Below are 24903 nucleotides of genomic sequence, written 5' to 3' on the forward strand. Positions count from 1 at the left end.
AAGCCATTAAGAAATCTAGAAGACGGCATTTTGTGGCTCATCTGGACAGTCTACCTCTGATTTTTTGTGCCACACCCTCTTGTCAACTCTGCTTCAATCATACTGGTCTTTTTCTGATACTCAAAACATACCCAAGCTTATTCCTGCCTTATTCTCTTTGCCCTAGCTGTAGCTTCTGCTTGGCCCATTCTTCCCCTGGACTAGCTGGCTGCTTGACATTTGGTTCTCAGCTTAAAAGTCTGTCACTTCCTCAGATACCTGATTACCCAGTCTAAACTAACTACCCAGTTACTCTCACACCACTCTGTTCTAATATTTTGCAGAGAATTTCTCACATATATGTAGTTGTCTCAACTCCTGGAAGGTGAGTTCCATATCAACAGGAATCCTTTTGCCTGGTTCACTGCTGTACAGTACCTAGAAAAGTTACAGGTACCCAGATGACATTTAAATGTATACCCTTAAAGTGAATGAACAAAACTTTTCATAGCCACTCTTGAGGTCTGCACAGTGGCAAACATGTCCGGAAACACCCAGTGCAACTCGTGTCAAGTGTGGGGCTAAGATATTAGATGAGATTCCTGTCCTTTGAGAATGAGATGAAATTGCCTTGAATTCCATCCCACGTGTGTTTGGATAAATCTTCCCCATTTGATCTCTGAGGAATCAGAAGGGAAGTTGTTGGCCTTGAGTTGATCATCGAAGTCTGTAGAGCAGATACTGCATGGAACAACAGAGAAAAAACAGACAGAGGAAAGACTGGGGAGGTGGGCCACAATTGAGTTCAAAAGAGGGAACAAGAAAAGATTTTCAGTACCTTAGGGGAAACCCCTGTAAAAAGCAGTATTTCAGAAGTCGGGGCAAGAAATTTCGGAGTTACTTTGGTGAAGGTCAGAAATCTTAGTAGTGTGAGACTGACTGATAGCTATTGTCTTTGATAAGAAAGAGGTATGATTTAAGAATAATTACTAAGGGAGGTTATAATTTATCTTAATACTGAACTAGTTTTCCAGAGACCTGGGTTTGGCTACTGTTGTATCACAAAGTGACTGTAGGCTTCTGGGCAAGTTAATTTATCCTCTGTGAGCATCAGTTTTCTCGCCTATAATGTAGGGATAAAAACAATCTGCTCGGGGGCTTCCTTGGTGGCGCGGTGGTTGAGGGTCCGCCTGCCGATGCAGGGGACGCGGGTTCGTGCCCCGGTCCGGGAGGATCCCACATGCCGCGGAGCGGCTGGGCCCGTGAGCCATGGCCGCTGAGCCTGCGCGTCCGGAGCCTGTGCTCCGCAACGGGAGAGGCCACAGCAGTGAGAGGCCCGCGTACCGCAAAAAAAAAAAAAAAAAATCTGCTCTGCTAATCTCAGTGTTATGAAGGTTGCTGAAGATGGTTATGAGGGACGTGACGTGCATTGTAAACCCTTAAATTTTGTACAATTACAAATAATTAAAGTTGTTGGAGTCAGAAACGGAGGAAACAGGTGGTTACATGGCAGGTATACCATAAATTCTGAGGTTGGGGCGAGGGGTGGCAAAATAACTTGTTTAAAGGGACTGCAGGTAAGAAAGGGAGGGACTGAAGGCTGAAGTGAAAACCAAGGGACGAGAAAAGCCCAGCTCCTCCCTTCAGGTGCTTTCTCTAATAACTGGTCTGTTGAATTCCTGAACCTTACGTCTTTTCTACTGGCCACTCCAGTAGGCTTATCACTGCATTAAGTTCTCCCTTATCCTGAAATAACTTTTCAACAAGAACGCTACCATAATCTTATTTCTCTCTCCTATCCCAGCCACAAAAAGAGCCCTCTTCTGGGTCATTTCGGGGAATTTTCACTCAAAATGTGAACTGCAGATGGTGGCAAAGTTTAGCAATATTAGTCTGACATCTTCACCTGGATACTCAGTACATCTTTCTACCTAAAGGATCATCCGTTGGCAGGATTAATCACATTAGCCAGTGTGTGAAGGTACCTTGCAAACAAGAGCGCTACTGAAGTCTGCACAGTGCGGCACCATCATCAATTAGGTGAGGAAACCGGGCCCTCCACGGTAGGCAGACTCGCCTAGTATCACACAGCTAGTTTAAGGCTGACTTCTGCAGCAGAACTCAGCTTCCCCAAACCCGAGGTCCTCGGAAAAGCTCACAGTCTCCTAAGAGAGTTCTGACGAAAACCAAACTTCGCCAAGTCTCGCGCCACCGGGACTCGGGGGCAGGGTGGAGAGCACGAAGTATCGCGAGATGACGGCGTTTTCCCGCGAAGGAGAAGCGCGCGTTTTTCTCTGGCTGGACACCTGGCCGGGAGACTGGGACCGGCAAGCGGCTGGGAGGTTTTAGCGCGCGGCGTTGCAGGCGCTGTGAGGAGGGCACCCGGTTCCGGAGTGTGTGTCCAGCCATTCCGGCGCAGCGCCCCGCTAGCAGCGGCGGTGAGTGAGGAGAACCTGCCTCCCGGAGCGGGCGGCGGCGTCCGGGGCGGGGGTGCGGGAGCAGTATGGAGAGACTGCCGCCGAGCTTTTGAGGGGAGAGGCGTCCCCGGGCAGAGACTGAGGAGGAAAGGAGGGTTACCTTTTCTGTGGGAAGTGAGTGGGGGACACCCGGAACTGCGCATATTTGCATGGTATAGGAAATTTGACACACGGGAGCTGCGTTTTCCCAAACATCTCCATTTGTAAACTGGGGTCCAGGCAACTTGTTGACATAGTGAAGGCTTAGGATGTCTTCTGAGAGGTGATACTGGCGTCCCCCTGGGTCTTCATGGTTTGCCGCAAATGCACCTGGGAAAGGGAGGAAGGTTGTTTACTCGGAAGTTGAGTAACTGGTCATTTTTTAAAGCTGCAATTTAAAAGCCTTGTCCCCTCCTAGGGTCCGTAGCTCCAGATATGGTTGAACAGCCGGAGACTGCCGTGATTACCCCAGCCATGGTAGAGGAGGAAGAACAGCTTGAAGCTGCTGGGCTAGAGAGAGAGAGGAAGATGCTAGAAAAGGTAAAATAGGCATCAAGTTCTTCGTCGGGGGTGTGGTTTGTGTGCTTAAGTTTACTAGTCTGGTTTTTCACCAGCTTTAAAACGGGCTTCCTTATTTATCTGTTTACCGATGCTATTTTTGAGAAACCTTTGCATGAGCTTTGAATGAGGCTTCTATCAGATATAGTCTTGGTCTATAAAGTGGCCTCATTTCTCTTAAGTGAGCATTTCAAATTGATTGTTTAGCTATTATAATTCTTCCAAAGTCGGTAGTGAATTATTTTTAGTGAATTCTTTCAGTGCTGTTTTCCACCTAAGTGATCAACTTGTTTTTTGCTTTCTTTTCCATTTCTTGGACTATTGCTGAGTAAGATCCTTTAGGTTAAAATGTGATGTACTTTTTCAACGAATAGTTAATTATCCTTGTGGTTTTCTGGTACAGAGTATTTTGTAGGTTACTAAAAGCAGTTTTTAACCTCTTGAAAGACTTCAGTTTTTAAGTATATTTTATTCCAGTACTGTCCCACCCTGTTGCTTCATTATTACATATGCAAGACTGACACCTACTACATCTTATGTGCTGCCTACTAAGTGATTTTCTTGTAATAATTTATTTAACCCTCCCAGTATTATGGTTATTTAGGTACTTTTGATATCTCCACTTACATATGATGAAACTGAGGCAATTGGGGGTCAGGTCACACACTAGTGAACTCAAGTTTGGCTGTCTCCAGAGTTCTTGTCCTTAACACTAAACCTCTCTGAGGACATTAATATTGAATTAACTCCATGTAATTACAAAACTACTCAAATTGGGGAATAATGCACTCCAAAGGCAAGTAATGAATTAGTTAGTCCCTGCTATTTTATATCAACAATAATGATGATTTTGTTAGCATTTTTGATACCTCATGATTATTTATTGTGAGTCAGTCACTGTTCTGAATGCTGTACATGTATTTTACTCATTGAATCCTCAATGGTATCAAGTAGATACCATTAAACTCATTATGATTACTATTATTAAACTTACTAGTTTAATTACTAGTATAAACTATTACTTTTATTAAAATAGTCTATAAACTAGGTTCTATTTTCATTCCACTTTACAGATGAGGAAACTGAGGCACCTAGAGGTTGCCTGGGGTCCCTCAGCTAGAGATGGTAATGTAGGCCATGTGGTTCCAGAACTCACACTTTTTAACCACCTTGCTATACTTTCACTCCAGTATATAATAGTTCCATTATTACTGATCATCTGTAGTTGACCATAATCCGGTAAGGTAGTATGTTAACAAATTTTAATAGAATTGGGAGGTCAACCTTGAACCACCTTTACTCATTCTATGAATTCCTACAGTACTTTGTTAGACAGTATTATTATCCTTACTTACTTGATTCTTTCTCACTTTGTTTCTTGAGGGCACATCACATTGTTTTGTTTTTGTAGGCTGTGCACCTGGCAAATAGTAGGCTATAGTAAATGTCTATTGAATTTCTAACTAAGGTAAAAGAATATTTTATAATAAATTACCTAACATATATGATTATATAAATAAAATAAATATACTTATTAGCCATTGTAACAAGGTGAATTGTAAAGGATGAATCCTGGGGCATGGTCCAGAGTAGAATCAGCTCCAGAGATTGTAAGCGATAAACCCTTAATTTTGAGTAGTGTAGTTCACTTTTATAACCCATGAAGATTGTTGGTTAAGGAAATGCTATTTGAAGAAAGATATGAGGTGTAATAAGAATACATTTCAAGAATGCATGAGTTCAAGTGAAGAAAGATTATTTTCACATTTAAAAAAGGTCTATCAGGGAATTCCCTGGTGGTCCAGTGGTTAGGACTCCAGGCTTTCACTGCTGTGGGCCCAGGTTCTTTCCCTGGTCGGGGAACTAAGATCCCAAAAGCGGTGCGGTGCGGTGTGGCCAAAAAAAAATTTTTTAATAAATAAATTTAAAAGGTCCGTCAAAATTTATAGTACCATAAGTATTTGCTGATTAAACTAGGGGTCAAAATAACTTCTACTTTCAGTGAAATTTTTAAGCTCTTGAACATTTTGCAATCCTAAAGTTTTTCGGAATTGTTACTCTTGAGGGATAGGTATGGTACAACTAGCTTTTCTTTAGCAGTTATGCATCATAGAACTTAAAATAGCAATTTTTAATCCATTTTTCAGTACTTCCATGAATAAAGCTCTTTTCAATCCTATTAGTGCAGGGTGTAATTTGCTAAAAACCTAGTAGGATTGCGGTTCATTGTTATGTATCTTTTTATGTACAGGTATTGAAAGAATTTGATTACTTTTTGCCCTTGACACTTACAAATTATTCCCTCAGTGACTGTAGAGAAAATTCTAAGAATAAGTCTCTTACATGTCTTTGGAGCCAAAAAATTCAGTACACAAAAGTAATGATTCCTTTTCTTTTGGGAGAATTCAGTATTTATGGGCATATATTTTGAAGTACTTAAGAGAGGAAGAGCTAGCTTAAGTTCTTAATGAGAAGCATTTACTTTGCTTTAGGAGATTTGAAGGTTTGTGAAGATCCTGGAGAATGATTTTGACATTCATTTGCTACAGTTATTTTCTTTGACTTTTCACCTGCATTTCCTTTTGAAAGAAGTCATTGTTAGTCTAGAATACTTGAGAGTAGCTTTAAGTTCTGTGTACGTGGGGGAAGGGGGATGGTAAGAGTTGTGAGGGTTCTTGGAAAGGTAAAAAAGGAAAACAGTTCATATTGTGTAACCTGAAATAGAACTCCCTCCGCAAAATAAAGAAATAAATAAAACTGGGGTTTGGGAGAGGTAATGGGGTAGACAGTGGAGAATTTATGCTCTTGGTGGCCACTGGCATACTCTCTCACTCTCTCATCAAGAGATGCTTCCCGCCAGGCACTCAGTATTGAATACTTTCCACAGATGAAGCTACAATTTACTTTTTTTTTTTTTTTTTTTGCCGTACGCGGGCCTCTCACTGTTGTGGCCTCTCCCACCGCGGAGCACAGGCTCTGGACGCGTAGGCTCAGCGGCCATGGCTCAGGGGCCCAGCCGCTCCGTGGCATGTGGGATCTTCCCGGACCAGGGCACGAACCCGTGTCCCCTGCATTGGCAGGCGGACCCTCAACCACTGTGCCACCAGGGAAGCCCTACAATTTACTTTAATATTAACAAATAACAAAATTAAGTCAAGAGAGAGTAATGATAGATGAGAAGATTTACTACAGAATTTTGAAATACAGAAGACTGGGTTTAAAGGTTAACCATTGGCATATTCTAATTATATTATAAATTATTGTTCCATGATGGCACCTTAAAAGCGTTAATTACTTTAAAGATGTATGCTGATTTATTCTGAACAGGACTTAAGGCAGCAGATAAATTAAGCACTAAGTATTTTAACTAAAATAAAGTTAAATTTAAGAATTCATTTTTATAAAGTTTTAAGTAATTTCATCTCATTTATAATATCCATTTCATTCAGTGACTGACTATTGTAATCATAGTAGTACGTTGGTAATAGTAAAAGAAAGGCTGTCCTAAAAGAACTGAAAATAGAGTTTTATGAGACGTCAACAGATTATCTGCACGGGTAAGACTATGGATGATTTTTTAAAGGTTTTTTATTTTCTTGTAATGCACGTGTATTTCATTAAATTTATTCTTAGGTATCTTATTGTCACTGCTTTTGTAATAGAAAATAAATTTATTTTGAAAGAAAATTTAGATGACATAACATCTGGGAAATATAAGTTAATATATACTGGTGTCTGATTTATAAGGTCAAGCCTTAACACTAAATTAAATTTACCTCACACACACACACACACACACACACACTCAGGAGTGGAATTGCTGGTTAGTAAGATTTGCATATATTCAACTCTCACTTGACTTCAGCCCACTTAATGCTTTTCTTTTGAGTTCAGATTACAGTATTTGGTTGGCAAATTATGAACTGGATTTGGCCTTATGTCTGTTTTAGTGGAACACAACTTTTGTTTACATGTTGTCTATAACTGCTCGAAGGCAGATTTGAGTATTTGCAATACAAACCATATCATGCTGAAATATTTAAATATTTGCCCTTTGCCCTTTTACAGAAAATGTTTGTGGACCGTTGAACTATACTGTTTATTTGTTGCTTTTGTTTTCTCTCTTGTGCCCTCTGTTATTCTGTTAAAATGTTTAACTTTTATTGTGAATTGAGAGGGTTCCTCCTCAGCCACTAGACTGTTGTGTACTCTTACAAATCAATAAATAAATGGTGTGTAAAAGTAATATGGAAAGCAGAGGTTTGTAAATGGAAGGCGTACAGAGGTGAAAGATAAAGGTAAGAGTATGAGAGTAGAAAGCTAAAAGGTAAGGGCAAAGCTTGGGCAACACAATACTGAGGAGGAAAGAGGCTTGTAAGAAATAAACAGTAGATTTAGCACGTTTAAATATTTTGACAATATAGTTTTTAAATTCTAAAACTAGATGTTCTGATTCCTAGCCAATGAGACTATCTTTTAATTCCATTGCTCCTTCACATTAAACTGGTGTATAAAATTTTTCTTTTCTGAAATGATTTGGTTTTGTAAAAACTTAAATTCAACTTGAATTAAATATTTGCTTTCTCACTTGAATTTCAAATATTTTGAAAATGGACCTTCAATTCTGTAGATGCCAATAACCATATATTCAGTGTCTGAAATTTCAGTATTTTGGTAGCCAAGCTATACTTTGCCAGATTGCCTGTTGAACCCCAGAATCATATTTTTTTTAGCTATTCTAGGTTTTTGTTTGGAAGATAACCATTTTTAGTAAGTGAATTTAATATTATAAAAATATTTTTCATGAATTACAGGAAATATATTAAACCTAAAGAGCAGTTGTTTAGTCATCTTTGTTACACCTTATGCAAAAAAAAATCAGTGTATGTCAGGAAACCGTTAATAATTATGGAAACTTTCTGTTTGGATAGGCTCGCATGTCTTGGGATAGAGAGTCCATGGACATTCGATATCGTAGACTTCAGCATTTGCTTGAAAAAAGCAATATTTACTCCAAATTTTTATTGACTAAAATGGAACAGCAGCAGTTAGAGGTATGTATATGTGATTGATTATAGCTAATAGCTTAAATTTTTAAAATAAGCTTTATTGAGATATAAATTACATACAATAAATTGCACACATTTTAAGAGTTAGATGAGTTTTGACCTGTGTAACCACCGGCACAGTCAAGATAAAGGACATTTCCATTATCCCAAGAAGTTTTCTTCTCTCAGTGGTCTCTGCTTCTGGCCCCGGACAACCACTGGTTTCTGTTTTCTGCCACTATAAATTAGTATTGTCTTTTCTAGAATATTATATAAATGGAATCATATGATAAGCACTCTTTTGGTGTCTTGCTTCTTTAGCTCAGCATATTTTTAAGATTCACTTACATGTATTAATTTAGTAGATCATTTTTATTCCTAAGAAGCATTCCATTGTATGAATATACCAACATTTTAAAAAAATTATGAATACTGTATTAATTAAATGAACAAGGATTAAGAACTAGGACATTCTAAATATTTTTGCACCTACACTTCTGCTTCTCTTTCCCATCTCCTTGCCTCGTTTACCATCCTAACCCAGAGGTAATTACCATCATGAATTTTGTATTTATCATTTCTCTGCTTAAAAAAATAGTTTAACATATATCACATATGTATATATCCATAAACAGTGTATATTTTTGGTCTTGCTTATTTTGAGCCTTATAAGAATGGTATCATACTATATGTAGTTCTTCTGTAGTTTGCTTTTGTCATTCAAGATGTGTTTCATTCAAGAGTAACTGCTTCTACGCAGACTTTAGAACAAAACTCCTGTTTTTAGTTCCAACTTCATCCTCACTGTGCTGCCTGCCAATCCCTGAGATGTTGGAGTTTCCTCAATATAAATTGCTTTACTCCAACATTTATTTTTTTATTCACCTGTTAACTGATTTTTATCCTGTCCAGTGATATTTTTTGGATTCCAGAAATAGTGAATTTTATGTTGCTCAGTCTCCTTTTCTAAAAATTGCTTTATTGAAATATAACTGATATACACAAAACTGTACATTTTAAAAATGTATACCCATGAAGCCACCACAACCAAGGTAATGAACATAACCATTAATTCCAAAAAATTCTTCCTGTCCCCCCATTTTTAATGAGATACAGTTGACATGTAACATTATATTAGTTTCAGGTGTACAGTGTAATGATTCAATATTTGTATATATTGCAAAATGATCACAGTAAGTCTAGTTAACATTGTCACTGTACACAGTTAAAAAAAATTTTTCCCTTGTGATGGGAACTTTTAAGATTTATTCTCTTAACAACTTTCAAATATGCAATAAGTATTATTAACTACGGTCACCATGCTGTATAGTACATCCCCATCCATGACTTGTTTATTTTATAACAGGAAATTTACACCTTTTGACCTCCCCCCTCACCCCCCCACCCCTCAACCACCGGTCTGTTCTCTGAATCTATGAGCCTTTTTTTTTTTTTTTTTTTAAGATTCCACATGTAAGTGAAATCATATAGTATTTGTTTTTCTCTCTTATTTCACTTAGCATAATGCCCTCAAGGTCCATCCATATTGTTGCAAATAGCAAGATCACATTCTTTTTTTTTATGGCTGAATTCTGCCCCTTTAATTTTCTCCCATCCCTCACTTCCTGTCTTCATCACCAGATAGCCACTGATCTGCTTTCTGTTATAGATTTGTTTGCATTTTCTGTCGGTGTTAGGTTCTGTTAGGTTCTTTTAGCTTTTATATCTGAAAAAGTCTTCATCTACCTTTATTTTTGAAAGATTTTCTACTGGGTGAAGAATTTATTTTTCTTTAGTGCTTCCCCCCACCCGCTTGCAGTATTTTAATGATGTTTCACTGCTTTCTAGCTTACATTGTTTCTAACAAAGCCAAAGTCCTTATGATGGCCTACAAGACTATAAGCAGTCTGGTTGCCTCCCTCAACCCCCATACCTTTCAGACCTTGTTCTAGGTGTGTTTCCAGCCTTTAGGCCTTTGCACTGGCTGTTTTCTACTTGGAACTCTCTTCTCAATAGATATCTGCCTGGCTTACTTCATCATCATCTTCAAGCTTTGGCTTACATATTTTCTCAATGAGACCTGCCCTGACAACCTTAAATAAAGTTACCTGGCACCTCCATCCTCACACTCCTGATCCCCTTTACCTTGATCTTTTCTTCGCATTGCATTTATCATCTAAGACACTGTATAATTTATTTATAGTCCACTAGAAGTATGAAGATTTAAAAACTTGGGCAGGGGCTTCCCTGGTGGCGCAGTGGTTGGGAGTCCGCCTGCCGATGCAGGGGACACGGGTTCGTGCCCCGGTCTGGGAGGATCCCGCATGCCGCGGAGCGGCTGGGCCCGTGAGCCATGGCCGCTGAGCCTGCGCGTCCGGAGCCTGTCCTCCGCAACGGGAGAGGCCACAACAGTGAGAGGCCCGCGTAACGCATAAAAAAAAAAAAAAAAAAAAAAACTTGGGCAAGTGTCAGTACTACAATAAATCCTTTTGTCCCCATCATTCACACTTAACAGTTATCAATCAAGATTTTGCTACATTTGCTAAATTCTCTTTTTCCTTTGTTGAAGCCCTTTTTAACCCTTCGTTTGGTAAAACGAAACAAAAACAAATACCAAGCTTAATGACTCACTGTAAGGTAAATACTCTTTTAAACACCTCTTGGAAATGGTTTGAATCGTTTTCTGTCCTGCTTTTAAAGCTTTGCTAGGGGGCTTATGGAACAGCTTTTTTAGTCCAAGAATAACTTGGTCCCTCTTCTGAATGTTCTTGAAGCCCCATACATTAAGAGGCCCTTCAGCTTTGGCTGACGGGAATGTGAACTGTTCCTGAGCCCTTGTGAGCACAGGGATTGTTCTACCTGCTTTCTAGTTGCTCTTTTCCTGGCCTTCATTTTCTTACACTCACACACTGATCAGTACTCAGCCTGAGGATACCACTACAGATCTTCAGAGCCTCTTTTGTATGCAACTGTCTCCTCTCTGATACTTGACCTTGGTTTGCTAGCTCCTCTGAGTTTTGCACTCTGTCTTTTCAACTCAGGGAGACTGTTGAGCTCTATTTGGGTTCTCCCTCCATTATTTGCACTTGGAAGTTGCCTCCAGGCAGTAAGCTGGGCAATCAGAAGATTTACGGGGTTCGTGACAGTGTTCACTGTTCTTTGCTGCATGTTGCTGAAAACCACTGATATATTTTATCTAGATTTTAGTTGCTTAAGGCAGGAGGGTAAATCTGTTCTCTGTTACTCCATAAAGGTTTGAAGTGCAAGTTCTTGTTTTTTAATTTTTATATACAGTTTCTTCATTGCGAACTTAAGTTATTTGAGATGTGTGTTTCATACTTGGCATTTTCCACTTTTGACACTAAGAAAAAATTATCTTACAGGAACAGAAGAAGAAAGAGAAATTGGAGAGAAAAAAGGAATCTTTAAAAGTTACTAAGGTAATAAATAGTAAGCTAGAATATTTTGTATATGTTACCTTAGATATCGAACACATTCTCTTGTATTCTTTTGACTACTGATCATCTATTTAATTTTAATCTTTATCTGCTAACCTATCTTTGTTGGTTGCATAGAAATATGTAAAATCTGTTTCTCAGTATTTTATTTATTTAGGGTTTTTTTTTGTCTCAGTATTTTAGATATATGGGAGGAGAGCTAAACTATGACCTTTTTAGTTTCTTATTCTGTGGACTATATTTCATAATAGCAAAATTTCACTTTCTTATCTGGGGGAAAATCTGCAAATATTTTATACCTCAAGGCATTTTATAAGTCGCCAGCTCTTTTGGAGCATGTAATGCTCACTCTTCTTCATGCTTCTAACCTCATCATGCCAACTTGGAGCCATAAGAATAATCTAAATTTGTATCTTGTACATAGCTGTAGCAGTGGAACCAAAATTGGAACATATGACATATATGGTAATAGCATTTCAGATAGAGCATTCATTTAGGGATAGCCTGAATTTTAGATGTGATCTTTTTGGGGACTATGTTTTAACATGAGGCTGTTTAATGCCATATTGATAGGGATTGTACAAACAACACTTGTGTTAGTGAAAAGAGAAATAATAAAGGTAACATTTATTGAGTACTTACTATGTGCTGGGTATTGTTCTAAGCTTTACATGTTTTTACTTAACTCTCAAAGCAGCTCTGTTAGGTAGAGATACTGTTATTATCTACATTTTATATATAAAGAAGCTGATGCAAGGAGATAAAGCACAGTTCATCCTCATTATTTATAGATCCCATACTTGCCACTTAGCCTATTTGCTAAAATTTGTCGCCTGTGTTTTTGTGGTCATTCAGACATGTGTATATGCAGAATGGCAAAAAATTAAGAGTCTCCCAACATGCACATTCCCAGCTGAGGTCAAACAAAGCTATCTGCCTTATTTAAGTTGTCACAGTGTAAACAAGTGTCCTTTTGTGGTCTATTTAATGCCATGAGTTTTGCATTTTTGTGGTTTTGGTGGTTTTGCTGTTTAAAAGACTGTCAGCCACATTGTGCTGAAGGGCTGTCTAGTGTTTCTATTGCAAGAAGGCTGTGATGTTCCTTATGGAGAAAATATGTGTGTTAGATAAGCTTCCTTCAGATGTGAGTTACAATGCTGTTGGCTTTGAGTTCAGTGTTAATCAGCATATGTTTTAAATGAGCTGTGTTTAAACAGCAACATACATAAAATAGGGTTATGCGTTGATCAGTTGATGAAGATGTGACCAGAGGCTTGCAGGAACGTAAACTTGTATTTCTTCTAGATGCACTGATTCAGTGTTCACTAGCTCAGTATTCACAGCGACTTTATAGAACACAACTATTGTGAATGAGAATTGACTAACTTTGAAGGTCACATATCTAATAAATAGTAATGCCAGGATTTGAACCTAGGATTAATTTCGGATTCCACACTTAATTTCTATACCAAACTGCCTTTGTTAGAAAATGTCAAAATGCCAATAGGAAAAATAGGTAGGGTATCTTTAAGTCCAGTTACTTGATTCTTAGTGTGGTTATTGGTGATGTTAAAGTACATAGCAGATAACTCTGCAACAAAAGCAATTGTGGAAAACTGATGTTTGACTCAGTTGTGAATTCCAGGAGCTTATTTTGGGTTTTTGAAGAATGTACTTATAATTTTACTGGCTTAATCATTTACTCGGTACTCTTCAAACTGCCGATTTCAATCAGCCTTCACTTTAACCAAGCTAACTTTTTATATCACGTTTTGGGTTTTTTTCCCTTTATTCTAAAGGTGTCAACCATTAAATTCTGCCTATTCCATTTCACTAGTCTCTTGGTATTTTCTTTTTTAATCCTTTAAATTTTTAACTTCATTTTTATATTTACCTTATTTTGTCATTTTTATTTTTCATACATGTTGTCTACCTATTCTTTGCCAGCTCTCATTCTGAAACTTTGTTTTTGAACACTTTTTCCTTTCCCTTATCTCCTTTCACTAGTAATTTTTCAGTTGGTTTTCTCTTTCATTTCTACTGTCAGTTGTATTTAACTTATAAATTATACTGAAAATGAGTACTCCTTCCATATCATACCCAATGAGTATCTTCAGCATAAATATACAGTTAGAGAAGATGTACATGGTAATTTCAAAATAAAAATGCCTTCTTTGTTTAGTTTTGAAATGTCTCTTACATGGAAGAAAACTGAGGAAGGTAGAGTCTTTGGGAAAAAGTAGAGGGATATGGTTACGAACAAGTTATAGTAGGGAAATACAGAAAAAGATTACCTTTTGGTAAGCGTAATAGTGAAGAGTTGTGGATGTAGTTCAACTGCAAGGAAAGCTAACCTAATCAGTGCCTTTTAACATGTAATACCGTAGAAGTCTTTAGGAAAATAATACTCTAAATCCTTGTTTTGTAGGGTAAAAATTCCATTGAGGCAAGTGAGGAGAATGCAGGTAAATTTCCTTGTTCCAGTTTTGAAGACTATGTGTTTATATTTTTGTTTTAATTACTATAAAAAATAAAATTTTTTTTATAGTTATGAGAAAGAAAAGAGGAAGAGAAGATGAATCATACAGTATTTCAGAGGTCATGTCAAAAGAGGTAAAAATAAAGGGGGAGGGACACATAAGATTCGATGTTGAGTAAAAACCTATTGTGGGTTTTGAACCACCTTAAAGCTGTATTGATTACTGTTATTTACCTGGGTTTTCAGCCAGTTAAGTGTTTTAAGGAGGAAAATGGTACCATCTTCCTGTTTGTTAAAGGAGCATGAGCTTGGCCTAATCAGAAATTATTATAACTTCTTAGAACCTCAAAACTGTATCTTAAGAACTCTGTTCTTTGTTTGAAAACCATTAAGGAACTAAAATCATAAACTCATTTCTAAAGCCATTTCTTTTTTCACCTTCTCACTTATTACCTCATTAAATAGAAACTAATTAAAGAGTGTCCTCAGTTATGACAAACCCTAAATATTCCTTAAGCATAATTTAATGTATCACATTCTTAATATTAAAAACATTCTAACCTTAATTACCTACTCCATTTTTCTTTTACCTGAGATTCTAACTCTTTACATCTTCATAAGGTATAAAGTTTCACATACTTGTCTTTAGTCTAGGGATGTACTCTGATATTTTCCCCTTTTTCCCATTTAAAAATAATAGTTGAGACCCACTCAATTTATTATGGAACACACTCAGCCTGCAGTTTGAAAACACTATTAATGAGATTTATTGAAGTTTAGCTAATCACACGGCTGTTATTTTAATTCATCAAATGTTGATGGCATATCTGCTATGGACAAACTTTGTTCTAAGTGGATAAGATCAATTAGTAAAGAAAGGTAATTGTAATAGGAAAGAACCTTTTGTATTATAAGTTAGTCACTAAAGGGATGTTGCCTATAAGCTTAAATTATACATAATGGCCCATCTCTGGGAACCCTGCTTCCCAGGAGTGAGCATTAAGCTAAAATACCTTTGTTTAGCTCACAGGAAACATCCTGACCAGGCCCACCTGTGAATGACTGCAGGGAGGAAGAAATTAACACATCCCCTCCAGAGGCTGATGGGAACCAGGAAATGTTTGACTTTACTCCACCACCACCACCCCCTTTTAGTATAAAAGGAGCCTGAATTCTAACTCAGGCAAGATGGTTCTTTGGGGCATGAGCCCACCATCTTCTCGGTTTGCTGGCTTTCCGAATAAAGTTGTTATTCCTTGCCCCAGCAACTCATGTCTTTTGATTATTGGCCTGTCAAGCAGTGAGCAGTACGAGCTTAGACTCGGTAACATAATCACTGTCTTTGCCTTAGCCTATATCCAGTGAGAAAAATTTAAAAGGAAGTAGTCAAATATAATTAGATAATCGGAAAATGCTATTGAGCATATAAAGGGGCTCTTAACTCAAGCATGAGGTTCATAAAGGTTTCATCTAGGAAGTTGAGACTTGTATAAAAGTTAAATCATTTAGAGGTGGGGGTAGGTTAATAGGGAAATAGTAAGATATAGGGAAGATACTGGGGATGTGTTGTAGGAAGAGAAAATAACCTTTGACCAATGTCCAGAGGCAGGAAGTTCCTGGAAAGTTAAAAAAACTTAAAAGGAAATTATATTTGGCTCCAGTTTGTAAATAAGTGGTGAAGGATGGAGCTATAGAGGTAAGCAGTGTCAGGAGTTTAGGAGGTTTAATTTCTAAAAAGAATACTTAGTAGTTGGTATCGTTTTGAGTCATTCACAAATTGTTCTCCAAAAAGGTTCAGCTTATCTAGCCCTTTTAAAAGACAGCTCTTCTATCCGTTCTCTATATAAAATCTCTTCAGCCTTAGAATATGAATATCTATACTTACATAATACTTTACATATACACATGTATGTATGTATGTGGTGTCATTCACTTACATGTTCTGTCATTTTCCTGTGTATCTCAAATTTGAGATATGCTTAAAATTTCTTGAATGTATCATACTATTTTATTCCCTTGGTCCTCTGCACATGCTATTCTTTCTGCTTGAAATACAGCCTAATTCTGTCTTTAATGATTATGCCTTGATGACAACTTTTTCAGATAATTTGATATAATACTCTCCTAAGTCACCAGGGACATTGTCTCCTTACCCTTAGCATCTAGTAGGTAATTCAAAATCAGAACACTTTTATTCTGTATTTTTAATGTATTTGTCTTTGCCTCCTGCTCAGGATTGCAAACTCAGGCCTCTAATCCAGAGAGAGGCCTAAAATGGGCTGGAGTTGGGACTGTAATACATTTGGGAGTGAATACTTGAATAATGGTAGTAACCTAGAGCAGGGTTTGGAGAACTTTTTTTGTAAAGGGCCAGATGGTAAACATTTTTGGCTTTCAGTAGTTTTATGGGTAACTAATCAACCCTGAACTTTGCCATTGTATCCAGAAAGCGGTCATAGACAGATTGTAAACCAGTGAGCCTGATTTTGTTCTAATTAAACTTTATTTAGACATTTATAAAAACAGGTTGCTGGCTGGAGTTGGTCCACGGTCTGTAGTTTGCCAGCCTCTGTACTAGAGGACTTCGTGAATTTGGACTTAGTCTATTCAGATAAGCTTTAACTAAAAAAAAAAAAAAAAAAAAAGCTGGAAGATTTAGGAGTAAATATCCCAATTTTTAAGTGCTGCTAACAAATTCAGAATTTTATAAGATGCTATCGGCTTCATTCCCTATGAATTCATGGCATGATGGTGTAAAGAAAATAAAAGACCTGAACTGTAAAATAAAATAAAAAAAAAAAGATTCTGTGGGCTTAATTTTGTCTGAGGTCCACCTGTATTCTAATTACCTTCAAGGCTTATCCCCATTTCCTGGCATAAAACCAGAACAAGAATAAATGTTTGTTCAATAAATGAAGGAACCACATTCATTGTTATTTTGTTTTTGTTTTCTCAATGTTTTAGGAAATTTTGTCTGTGGCTAAGAAAAGTAAAAAGGAGAATGAGGTAAGAGATTTATAATAGATATTAAATTTAGGAGTCATATTTGCTTCCCTGATCTCTTAATCACCAGTGTACATTTTTTCTCACTAGTTATCCTATTTCTTAGCTTTTATTAAAAAAAATAACCATTTGGCTTTTTTTATCCTAACATGCTTCTTATATATCAAGTTTAGGTGGTCTATTGCATGTTCCTTAGGGTGTAAATATTAATTTATGGGTCTTTGGGAGTCTAGCAATGATGCAAGTAACTGTAACCATATGGATATATACATTCCACATGTATATATTCCATAGCTTGTGGAAGCCCTGAGGCATACTTTAATTTTATTTCTGGCCTTCAAGATTTTCTTTGGTTCTGTTTGGGAAGGCTTGATTTTACTCCCACCCCAACCCCTCATTTTATGTAGAGAGGTTCCTTGTTACCTGAGTATTACTATCCAATCCCCTATAATTACAAGATTTATTCTTTGTTCAGTATAAGGATTTGTTTATGATGCAGTTATAACCCAACTATGTTTAATGTAAATAAGATTAGGTAAGCATATTTTTAATAAATATTTAGTTGCATTTTTAAAGATAAAGCCCAATCTAATCTTCTACCACAATTTACTATGGAATTGACATTTTATAATATACAATAAAGCAACATTGATCTTGTGTTCATTCGGAAGAATTCTGACAAATGTATACATCTGTGTAACTATTATCCAAATCAAGATTTAGAACCTTTTCATTATGGTAGAAGGATCCCTTGTATCCCTTTCCAGTTATTTTCCCCCCCCGAAACCTAAAGGCAACTGCCTCTTGACTTCTATCATAGTAGTTTTGCCCAATTTTTTAAAAAACTTCTATTACAATCTAGTTTTCATACAAACGAAATATAAATATGTATTCTTTTATTTCCTGCTACTTTTCATTCAGCGTGGATAATAATCATTGATGTTGTTGAGTTTGTTACTAGTCGGTTTCTTTTTATTGCTGAGTAGTATTCCATTGAATATTATAATGTCTTGATCCATTTTCTTCATGAACATTTGGATTGTTTCCACTTTGTGACTATTCTGAATGAGGCTGCTATGATAATTTGTGTAAAGATCTTTGTGTGGACATGTTTTGATATTTTTTCTGTATATACCTAGGAATGGAATTGCTGGGTCATATGGTAAATGTAATTCAACTTTATAAGAAAGTACAGATCTTTTTCCAAAGTAAACACACCATTTTACTCTATTGCCAGCATTTCATGTTGTTAATCTCTTTGATTTTAGCCGTTTCTACTGAATGTGAAATGAATCTCATGTAGTTTTATTTTGCATTTTCTTAATTACTAATATAGAGTTTATTTTCATGTTTGTAATGGCTGTTTATGTTTTCTTTTGTAAAGTTTCTGTTCATATCTTTTGCCCAGTTACTGGGTTATTTGTCATTTTGTTGATATACGACTTCTATAATCTCATTGTTGTCACATATATAGACTGTATTTTCTTTAAGTTCGTGGCTTGCCTACTCATTTTCTTAATGATATCTTTTAATAAGCAGAAAATTTTAAATTTTGTAATAGCCCAAATCATTACCTTTTTTCTTTTGGTGGTTAGTGCTTTTTTGTCTTGTATAAGAAGTGTTTGTCTATCACAGAATTATCAAGTTATTCTGTTTTCTTATAAAAGCTTTATGGTTCTGGGTTTGATGTTTAGGTATATCATTTCATCACTGATTTTATGTAGGGAGTGGTGAAACTCAAGTTTCCTATTTTTCCAGTTGAATATCCAGTTGTGGCATCATTTAATAAGACTTACCATTTGTAAGACTTCCCTTTGAATTGACTTAGTCCTTGTTTTCATTTTCTTAGTATGGAGTTGTGGACATAGCTAACCAATAAAAATCTACCATTGGTCATAAATTGGTGCTGTGTCACAAACAGATAAATTGACATTCTTAAGTTTGATATAGTGAGTTTTTAAACTGTATTTACTTTGCCCCTTTGCCTGTAGTGAAAGTAATTACTTAGATGAAAGTAAATATTTTTATGTTCCTTGAAAATAATTTTTTTAACAGACATTATCTGTTATCCTTCCTATGGATGAAGGAAATTATTAAGAAAATAGTTTAATAAATTCTTGGGTAGCACATTTTAGAGGTTTGGAAGGGATGTTTAATTGTAAAGGTCATTTCAGAAGTATATGCCTGTTATATGTAAGGGTTATTTTCAGAAGTGTTTGATGTTTTTTTTTTTCCAGTGGCTTTGAATTTGTGGGGGAATGGAATTAACTGTCTAGAGGGTTTTATTAAACATGTAGCTTTATTTTTTCATACCCAATGATTATACGACTGGGCAAATTTTGATTAGCAGTTACATTTTCTGAATGGAGGGTAGCAGCATTATTATGTATTAAACTTCTAATTAAACTTTTTTCTTTACAGGATGAAAGCTCCTCTTCTAATCTCTGTGTAGAAGATCTTCAGAAAAATAAAGATTCAAATAGTAAAATTAAAGATAGGTTATCTCAAACGGTTAGGCAAAATACTAAATTCTTTTTTGACCCAGTTCGGAAATGTAATGGACAGCCAGTACCCTTTCAGCAACCAAAACACTTCACAGGAGGAGTGATGCGATGGTACCAAGTGGAAGGCATGGAATGGCTTAGGGTAATGAATCCTCAATTTTAATACAAGATATTGGTTCATTTCTATATGATAACCTATTAATATGATGTAACACAACTTGAGTTGTTCCTTCTGTGTTTCACTATTATATATAAAACAAACACTTCTGTATAAATACTTATTTTCTAACTTATTTACCCAGAGTAAATTTTTGAAAGTGAAAAATTATCTTATTCAAGGCTACCAACATTTTTATGGCTTTGATAACTGAGTTCCCACAAGTGTTATTATAACTTACAGTGTAAATATGTCAGTCTCATCATAATTATCATCTTTGGGTTAAAAGAAGAAATAAACTTACTGCTGATTAAATAGGTGTTTATGTCAGCATTTAAATACAGTGTATATTATTTTTGTCCAGATGCTTTGGGAAAATGGAATTAATGGCATTTTAGCAGATGAAATGGGATTGGGAAAGACAGTTCAATGCATTGCTACAATTGCATTGATGATTCAGAGAGGAGTACCTGGACCTTTTCTCGTCTGTGGCCCTTTGTCTACACTTCCTAACTGGATGGCTGAATTCCAAAGATTTACACCAGAAGTAAGACATGTTTCCTTTTGTTAAATATATTATCATTACAAATGTTTTATTGGTTTGTTGACTGAATTAAGTTATAGATCTCTTACTAAAATTATGTTGATTTCTGTGTAGCACTATATCTTATTTGACTTATCTTTCAGTCTCAGCAATACCTTCTCTAAGTTTATATAGAATAAACTAAGTTTCCATAGTAATCTCAGACATCTTGCCTAAAACATCCCTGGGTGGTTTTTAGTGCCTTGAATAATTTGACTCACCTGAGATAGACCTGGGTCGAATTTATTTTTAGTTCTGTTCATTCTTATTATGGTGTTTTCCTTCCATACTTATGCATTTTAGCCACATCATTGCCTTATGAGAAGTATATATTCCAAAAATAACTTCGCCATCTCTCTCACCTTACACTCAATTTGGTTTTATGGCTTTTTTATCCTCCCATAGTAGCCCAATAATTGATTAGAATTGATTGACTCATTTTGTTATAGAAATACAGAACTAAAGTTAAGTTAAATTATATTTTTTCTTTCAGAAATGATTAACTTTATATTTCACAAATTGTTGTTATTTACATTTTGTTCTAAAGTTTGTTATAAATCAATATAAAATCTTTTAGATTCCTACTATGTTATATCATGGGACCCAGCAAGAACGTCGAAAATTGGTAAAGCATATTCACAAACGGAAAGGGACATTGCAGATTCATCCTGTAGTGATCACTTCATTTGAGATAGCCATGAGAGACCGAAATGCATTACAGGTATGAATGGTCTTATTGGATTCTTTGTAATCCATAAATCACATTTTTCTTAACTTAAAACACTTTGTCACCATCCAGTAGCATTTGTTTGTTTATTTTTTCTGATGGAAGTAATAGATTGCATTGTGCGTATTCCTTTAGAACCTGGAGGTTTATATTAACAGAAAGATTGATGGGCTTCCCTGGTGGCGCAGTGGTTAAGAATCTGCCTATCAGTGCAGGGGACACGGGTTCGAGCTCTGGTCCGGGAAGATCCCACATGACGTGGAGCAGCTAAGCCCGTGTGCCACAACTACTGAGCCTGCACTTTAGGGCCCGTGAGCGACAACTACTGAACCTGTATGCCACTTTAGGGCGGGCCCACGAGCCACAACTACTGAACCTGTACACCACTGAAGCCCGTGTGCCTAAAGCCATGCTCTGCAACAAGAGAAGCCACCACAGTGAGAAGCACATGCACCGCAACAAAGAGTAGCCCCTGCTTGCCACAGCTAGAGAAAGCCCACGCTCAGCAATGAAGACCCAATGCAGCCAAAATAAATAAAATAAATAAATTAAAAAAAAAAAAAGAACGATTGAGATGAAGGTTGTAGTCTCTAACAAGAAAATTAAAGTCTTTGGTACTTTAATCTATAGCCACGACACCATTTTATTTATTCATTTATTTTTTAATTTTAAAATTAAAATTTTTTTCCTTCTTTTCTTTTTTAAATTTAATTTTTTTGGCTGCACCGCACAGCATGCAGGATCTTGGTTTCCCAGCCAGGGAGCGAACCCATGCCCCCTGCAGTGGAAGCGCAGAGTCCTAACCACTGTACCACCAGGGAATTCCCTCCACAACACCATTTTAAAATCAGCCAGAAATAGACCTAATCTGTGAATGTATTACAGATGTCTCTGACAAGTGCTTTAAGTATATAGAACTTATCCATTTAATTTTAATTAAATAGTGGAATATATGAAGACAAGTTGTTTTTTACTATCTTATGGACCTACTATGGCATAACATTCCCATATCTGTTTTTCTTTGTGTTGCAGCTACTTATTTATTAGTGCCCAAGTTATTGTAATGCAGTTGGAAAATGGACTTCTCATTGCCTCTCTCAGTTCAGTTTTTGGTGTTTTTTTTTTTTTCTTCGGTACGCAGGCCTCTCACTGTGTGGCCTCTCCCGTTGCGGAGCACAGGCTCCGGACGCGCAGGCTCAGCGGCCATGGCTCACAGGCCCAGCCGCTCCGCGGCCTGTGGGATCTTCCCGGACCGGGGCACGAACCCGTGTCCCCTGCATCAGCAGGCAGACTCTCAACCACTGCGCCACCAGGGAAGCCCCATTTTTTGGTGTTTTGAACTTCTTCCTCACTGCTCCACGTATTTCACATACAGTTCTTTACTGCTTTGTTTTACTCTGACCAGTACAGTTGACCCTTGAACAACATGGGGTTTAGGGGCGCCAACCCTATGTGCAGTAGAAGGTTTGCATATATTTTATAGTGGGCCCTCCATATCCGCGGTTCCGGATATGGATTCAACCACTCATGAATCATGTAGTACTATACGTGGTATTTATTATTGAAAAAAATCTGCATATGAGTGGACCCGTGCATTTCAAACTTGTGTTGCTCAAGATTCAGCTGTATGTAAGATTTTACTTGTGTGCTGGTAGAACTTTGGAATGTGGCTTGCAGTTATGTCTTCACAGTAAAAGTAATACATATTGCATGTAGGAAAAAGTAGTGTACAGAAAGACCTGAAAGCACTTGTAATTCTACCTGAGAATTACTACTGCTGTGTTATATAACTATTGTTAGCATATAGGTATAATTTATAAATATGGTAATACTTTATGTTGCTTATTGAAACAGCTGTTTTCTACTAAATAATATAACATGAAGATCTTCTAATTATTTTGATTACCATAGCCAGACCATATTGAAACAATAAGCTTCCTTGTCAATTCCATTTGCCAGTGGCTAGAATTTTTGTAATTTTCCCTTTCACTGAATTTTTATTATATCAAGGATCCTAGCTTTAGGGGTTGATGGCATTGGGGGTACAGGACTCCTATTCCTGAGTGGCAGCAGAAGTAAATGAGTCCATTTACTAATTCATTTATCAGATTCCTCATCATTTCTGTTGCATAGGGTTTTCTTTTTTGCTTATTCATTTATGAAGGATGTTGTATATTTTGTTTCATTTTTTTAAGGTAGATATAGTGAGAGATTATTCAGGCTATCTGATTTGTTTGCCTTATTATCAGAAAAAAAGTTCCAAGTTTTTTATTAAAGAAGTCATAATATTATTTTAAGCTATGAATGTATAAAGTAAAATGCAAAAGATGTCCCATTTCATACTCTTCCCCCAATTTGCCAATCCCATTATCCAAGGATACCTACAGTTGCCAGTTTGGTACTTATATTTCCCAGAAATATTGCATATTTCTGTATTTTTACACAGTAAAACAGAGGAACTTTAAGTTTGCTTAATCAAGATAAAAGAGCACAGATATTAAAGATGAGAAATTAAAACAATTTTCATGACAACTTAATGAAAGTAAATGGTTAGCTTTCTGTGAAGATATACATTACCAAAATTAGCTCCAGAAGAAAGGAAAAACCTAAACAAACCAATAACTATGTAAGAAGTTGAGAAGATGAGAATACCATCAGATAATAAAAAGTGTCAATCTCATATGTGGGCTTCAAGAATGAAAATTCTAACGATATTTAATGTTTCAGAGCATATAGAACTAATAAAGTTCTTCAGTTCTTTTTTTAGGACCGCAAGATAACACTAATTAAAACTCAACAAAGCATTAGAAAGGAAAAGTACAGACTGCTTGGACTAAAGAATGTGAATGGAGAAATCTTAAATATATAACAGCAGGTGGACTTTATTAGTTCAGGACCAAGTGAGGTCTGTTACAGCAACACAAGTATATATCAGTTTTAGGAAATTAATTCATTCTCTTAGTAGATCAAAGGAAAACATGATCATCTCAATGGGTATAGAAATACCATTTGATAAAATTGAACATTCGTTCGTAATAAAGAGGTTTTATCTTTAAAATTGCTTTTAGGAAAAATTGTGAGATCATCATATAAAAAGTTTCCCCTGAATTCCTTTTCTAGAATTGCTACTGGAAATACTTAATAGTAGATGAAGGACACAGGATTAAGAACATGAAGTGCCGCCTAATCAGGGAGTTAAAACGATTCAATGCGGATAACAAGCTTCTTTTGACTGGTACTCCTTTGCAAAACAACTTATCAGAGCTTTGGTCGTTGCTGAACTTTTTGTTGCCAGATGTATTTGATGACTTGAAAAGGTAGGTAAGCGGTTATTTAATTATTTCCTATGTTTTTCTAACTGTCTCAAAATCTGTGCTCATAGTTTAAATTAATTTCTATCTTCTAGGTAGCTGGATTAAAGTGATAGCTTTTGGCCAGTTCTTTGTGGTATATATGTTCTGCTCTTTTTATTTTATTTTTTCCAGTTTTATTGAGAAATAATTGACATATCACTGTGTAAGTTTTAAGATGTACAGTATGACGGTTTGATTTATATGTATTGTGAAGTGATCACCACAATAGGTTTAGTTAACATCCATCATCTCAAATAGATAAAATGAAAAGAAAGTTTTACTCCTTGTGATGAGAACTCTTAGGATCTACTCTTAACAACTTTCCTATATATCATAGAGCTGTGTTAAGTGTAGTCACCATGTTATACATTACATACCTAGTGTTTATTTACTTTATAACTGGAAGTTTGTACATTTTAACCACCTTCCTCCAATTCCCCTTCCCCCAAAAGTATGTTCTACTTTTGACACAAATTATGAGAGGAGATAAATAAAAGATTATTTTAAAGTTTTTATTGCATTGATTAATTAGAGACGAACTGTTTCATGCTGCCTTTAAAAAATTTTTTTTTTTTTTTTTTTTTTTTTGGCCACACTG

At 36.3% G+C, this 24903-nt stretch overlaps 1 protein-coding gene across 2 annotated transcripts in view; it reads left to right on the forward strand.

Moving 5' to 3' along the window:
- Positions 1–2229: 2229 nt before the first annotated feature.
- The window catches only part of HELLS (helicase, lymphoid specific), a 40328-nt gene continuing 17654 nt past the window's right edge, over positions 2230–24903 (forward strand). Inside the window, exons 1-11 of one of the 2 annotated variants that reach the window (XM_032609143.1) lie at positions 2230–2417; positions 2854–2975; positions 7925–8047; positions 11425–11481; positions 13928–13964; positions 14048–14112; positions 16943–16984; positions 19403–19627; positions 20007–20189; positions 20803–20946; positions 24073–24269. In XM_032609143.1, the coding sequence (XP_032465034.1) occupies positions 2871–2975; positions 7925–8047; positions 11425–11481; positions 13928–13964; positions 14048–14112; positions 16943–16984; positions 19403–19627; positions 20007–20189; positions 20803–20946; positions 24073–24269 (1178 nt within the window). In that variant the 5' untranslated portion in view covers positions 2230–2417; positions 2854–2870. The remainder of the gene's footprint in view (positions 2418–2853; positions 2976–7924; positions 8048–11424; positions 11482–13927; positions 13965–14047; positions 14113–16942; positions 16985–19402; positions 19628–20006; positions 20190–20802; positions 20947–24072; positions 24270–24903) is intronic. The other variant, XM_032609145.1, reaches the window with a different exon arrangement.

This window comes from Phocoena sinus, chromosome 16 (genome assembly GCF_008692025.1).
Source record: "Phocoena sinus isolate mPhoSin1 chromosome 16, mPhoSin1.pri, whole genome shotgun sequence".
Taxonomy (NCBI): Eukaryota; Metazoa; Chordata; class Mammalia; order Artiodactyla; family Phocoenidae; genus Phocoena; species Phocoena sinus.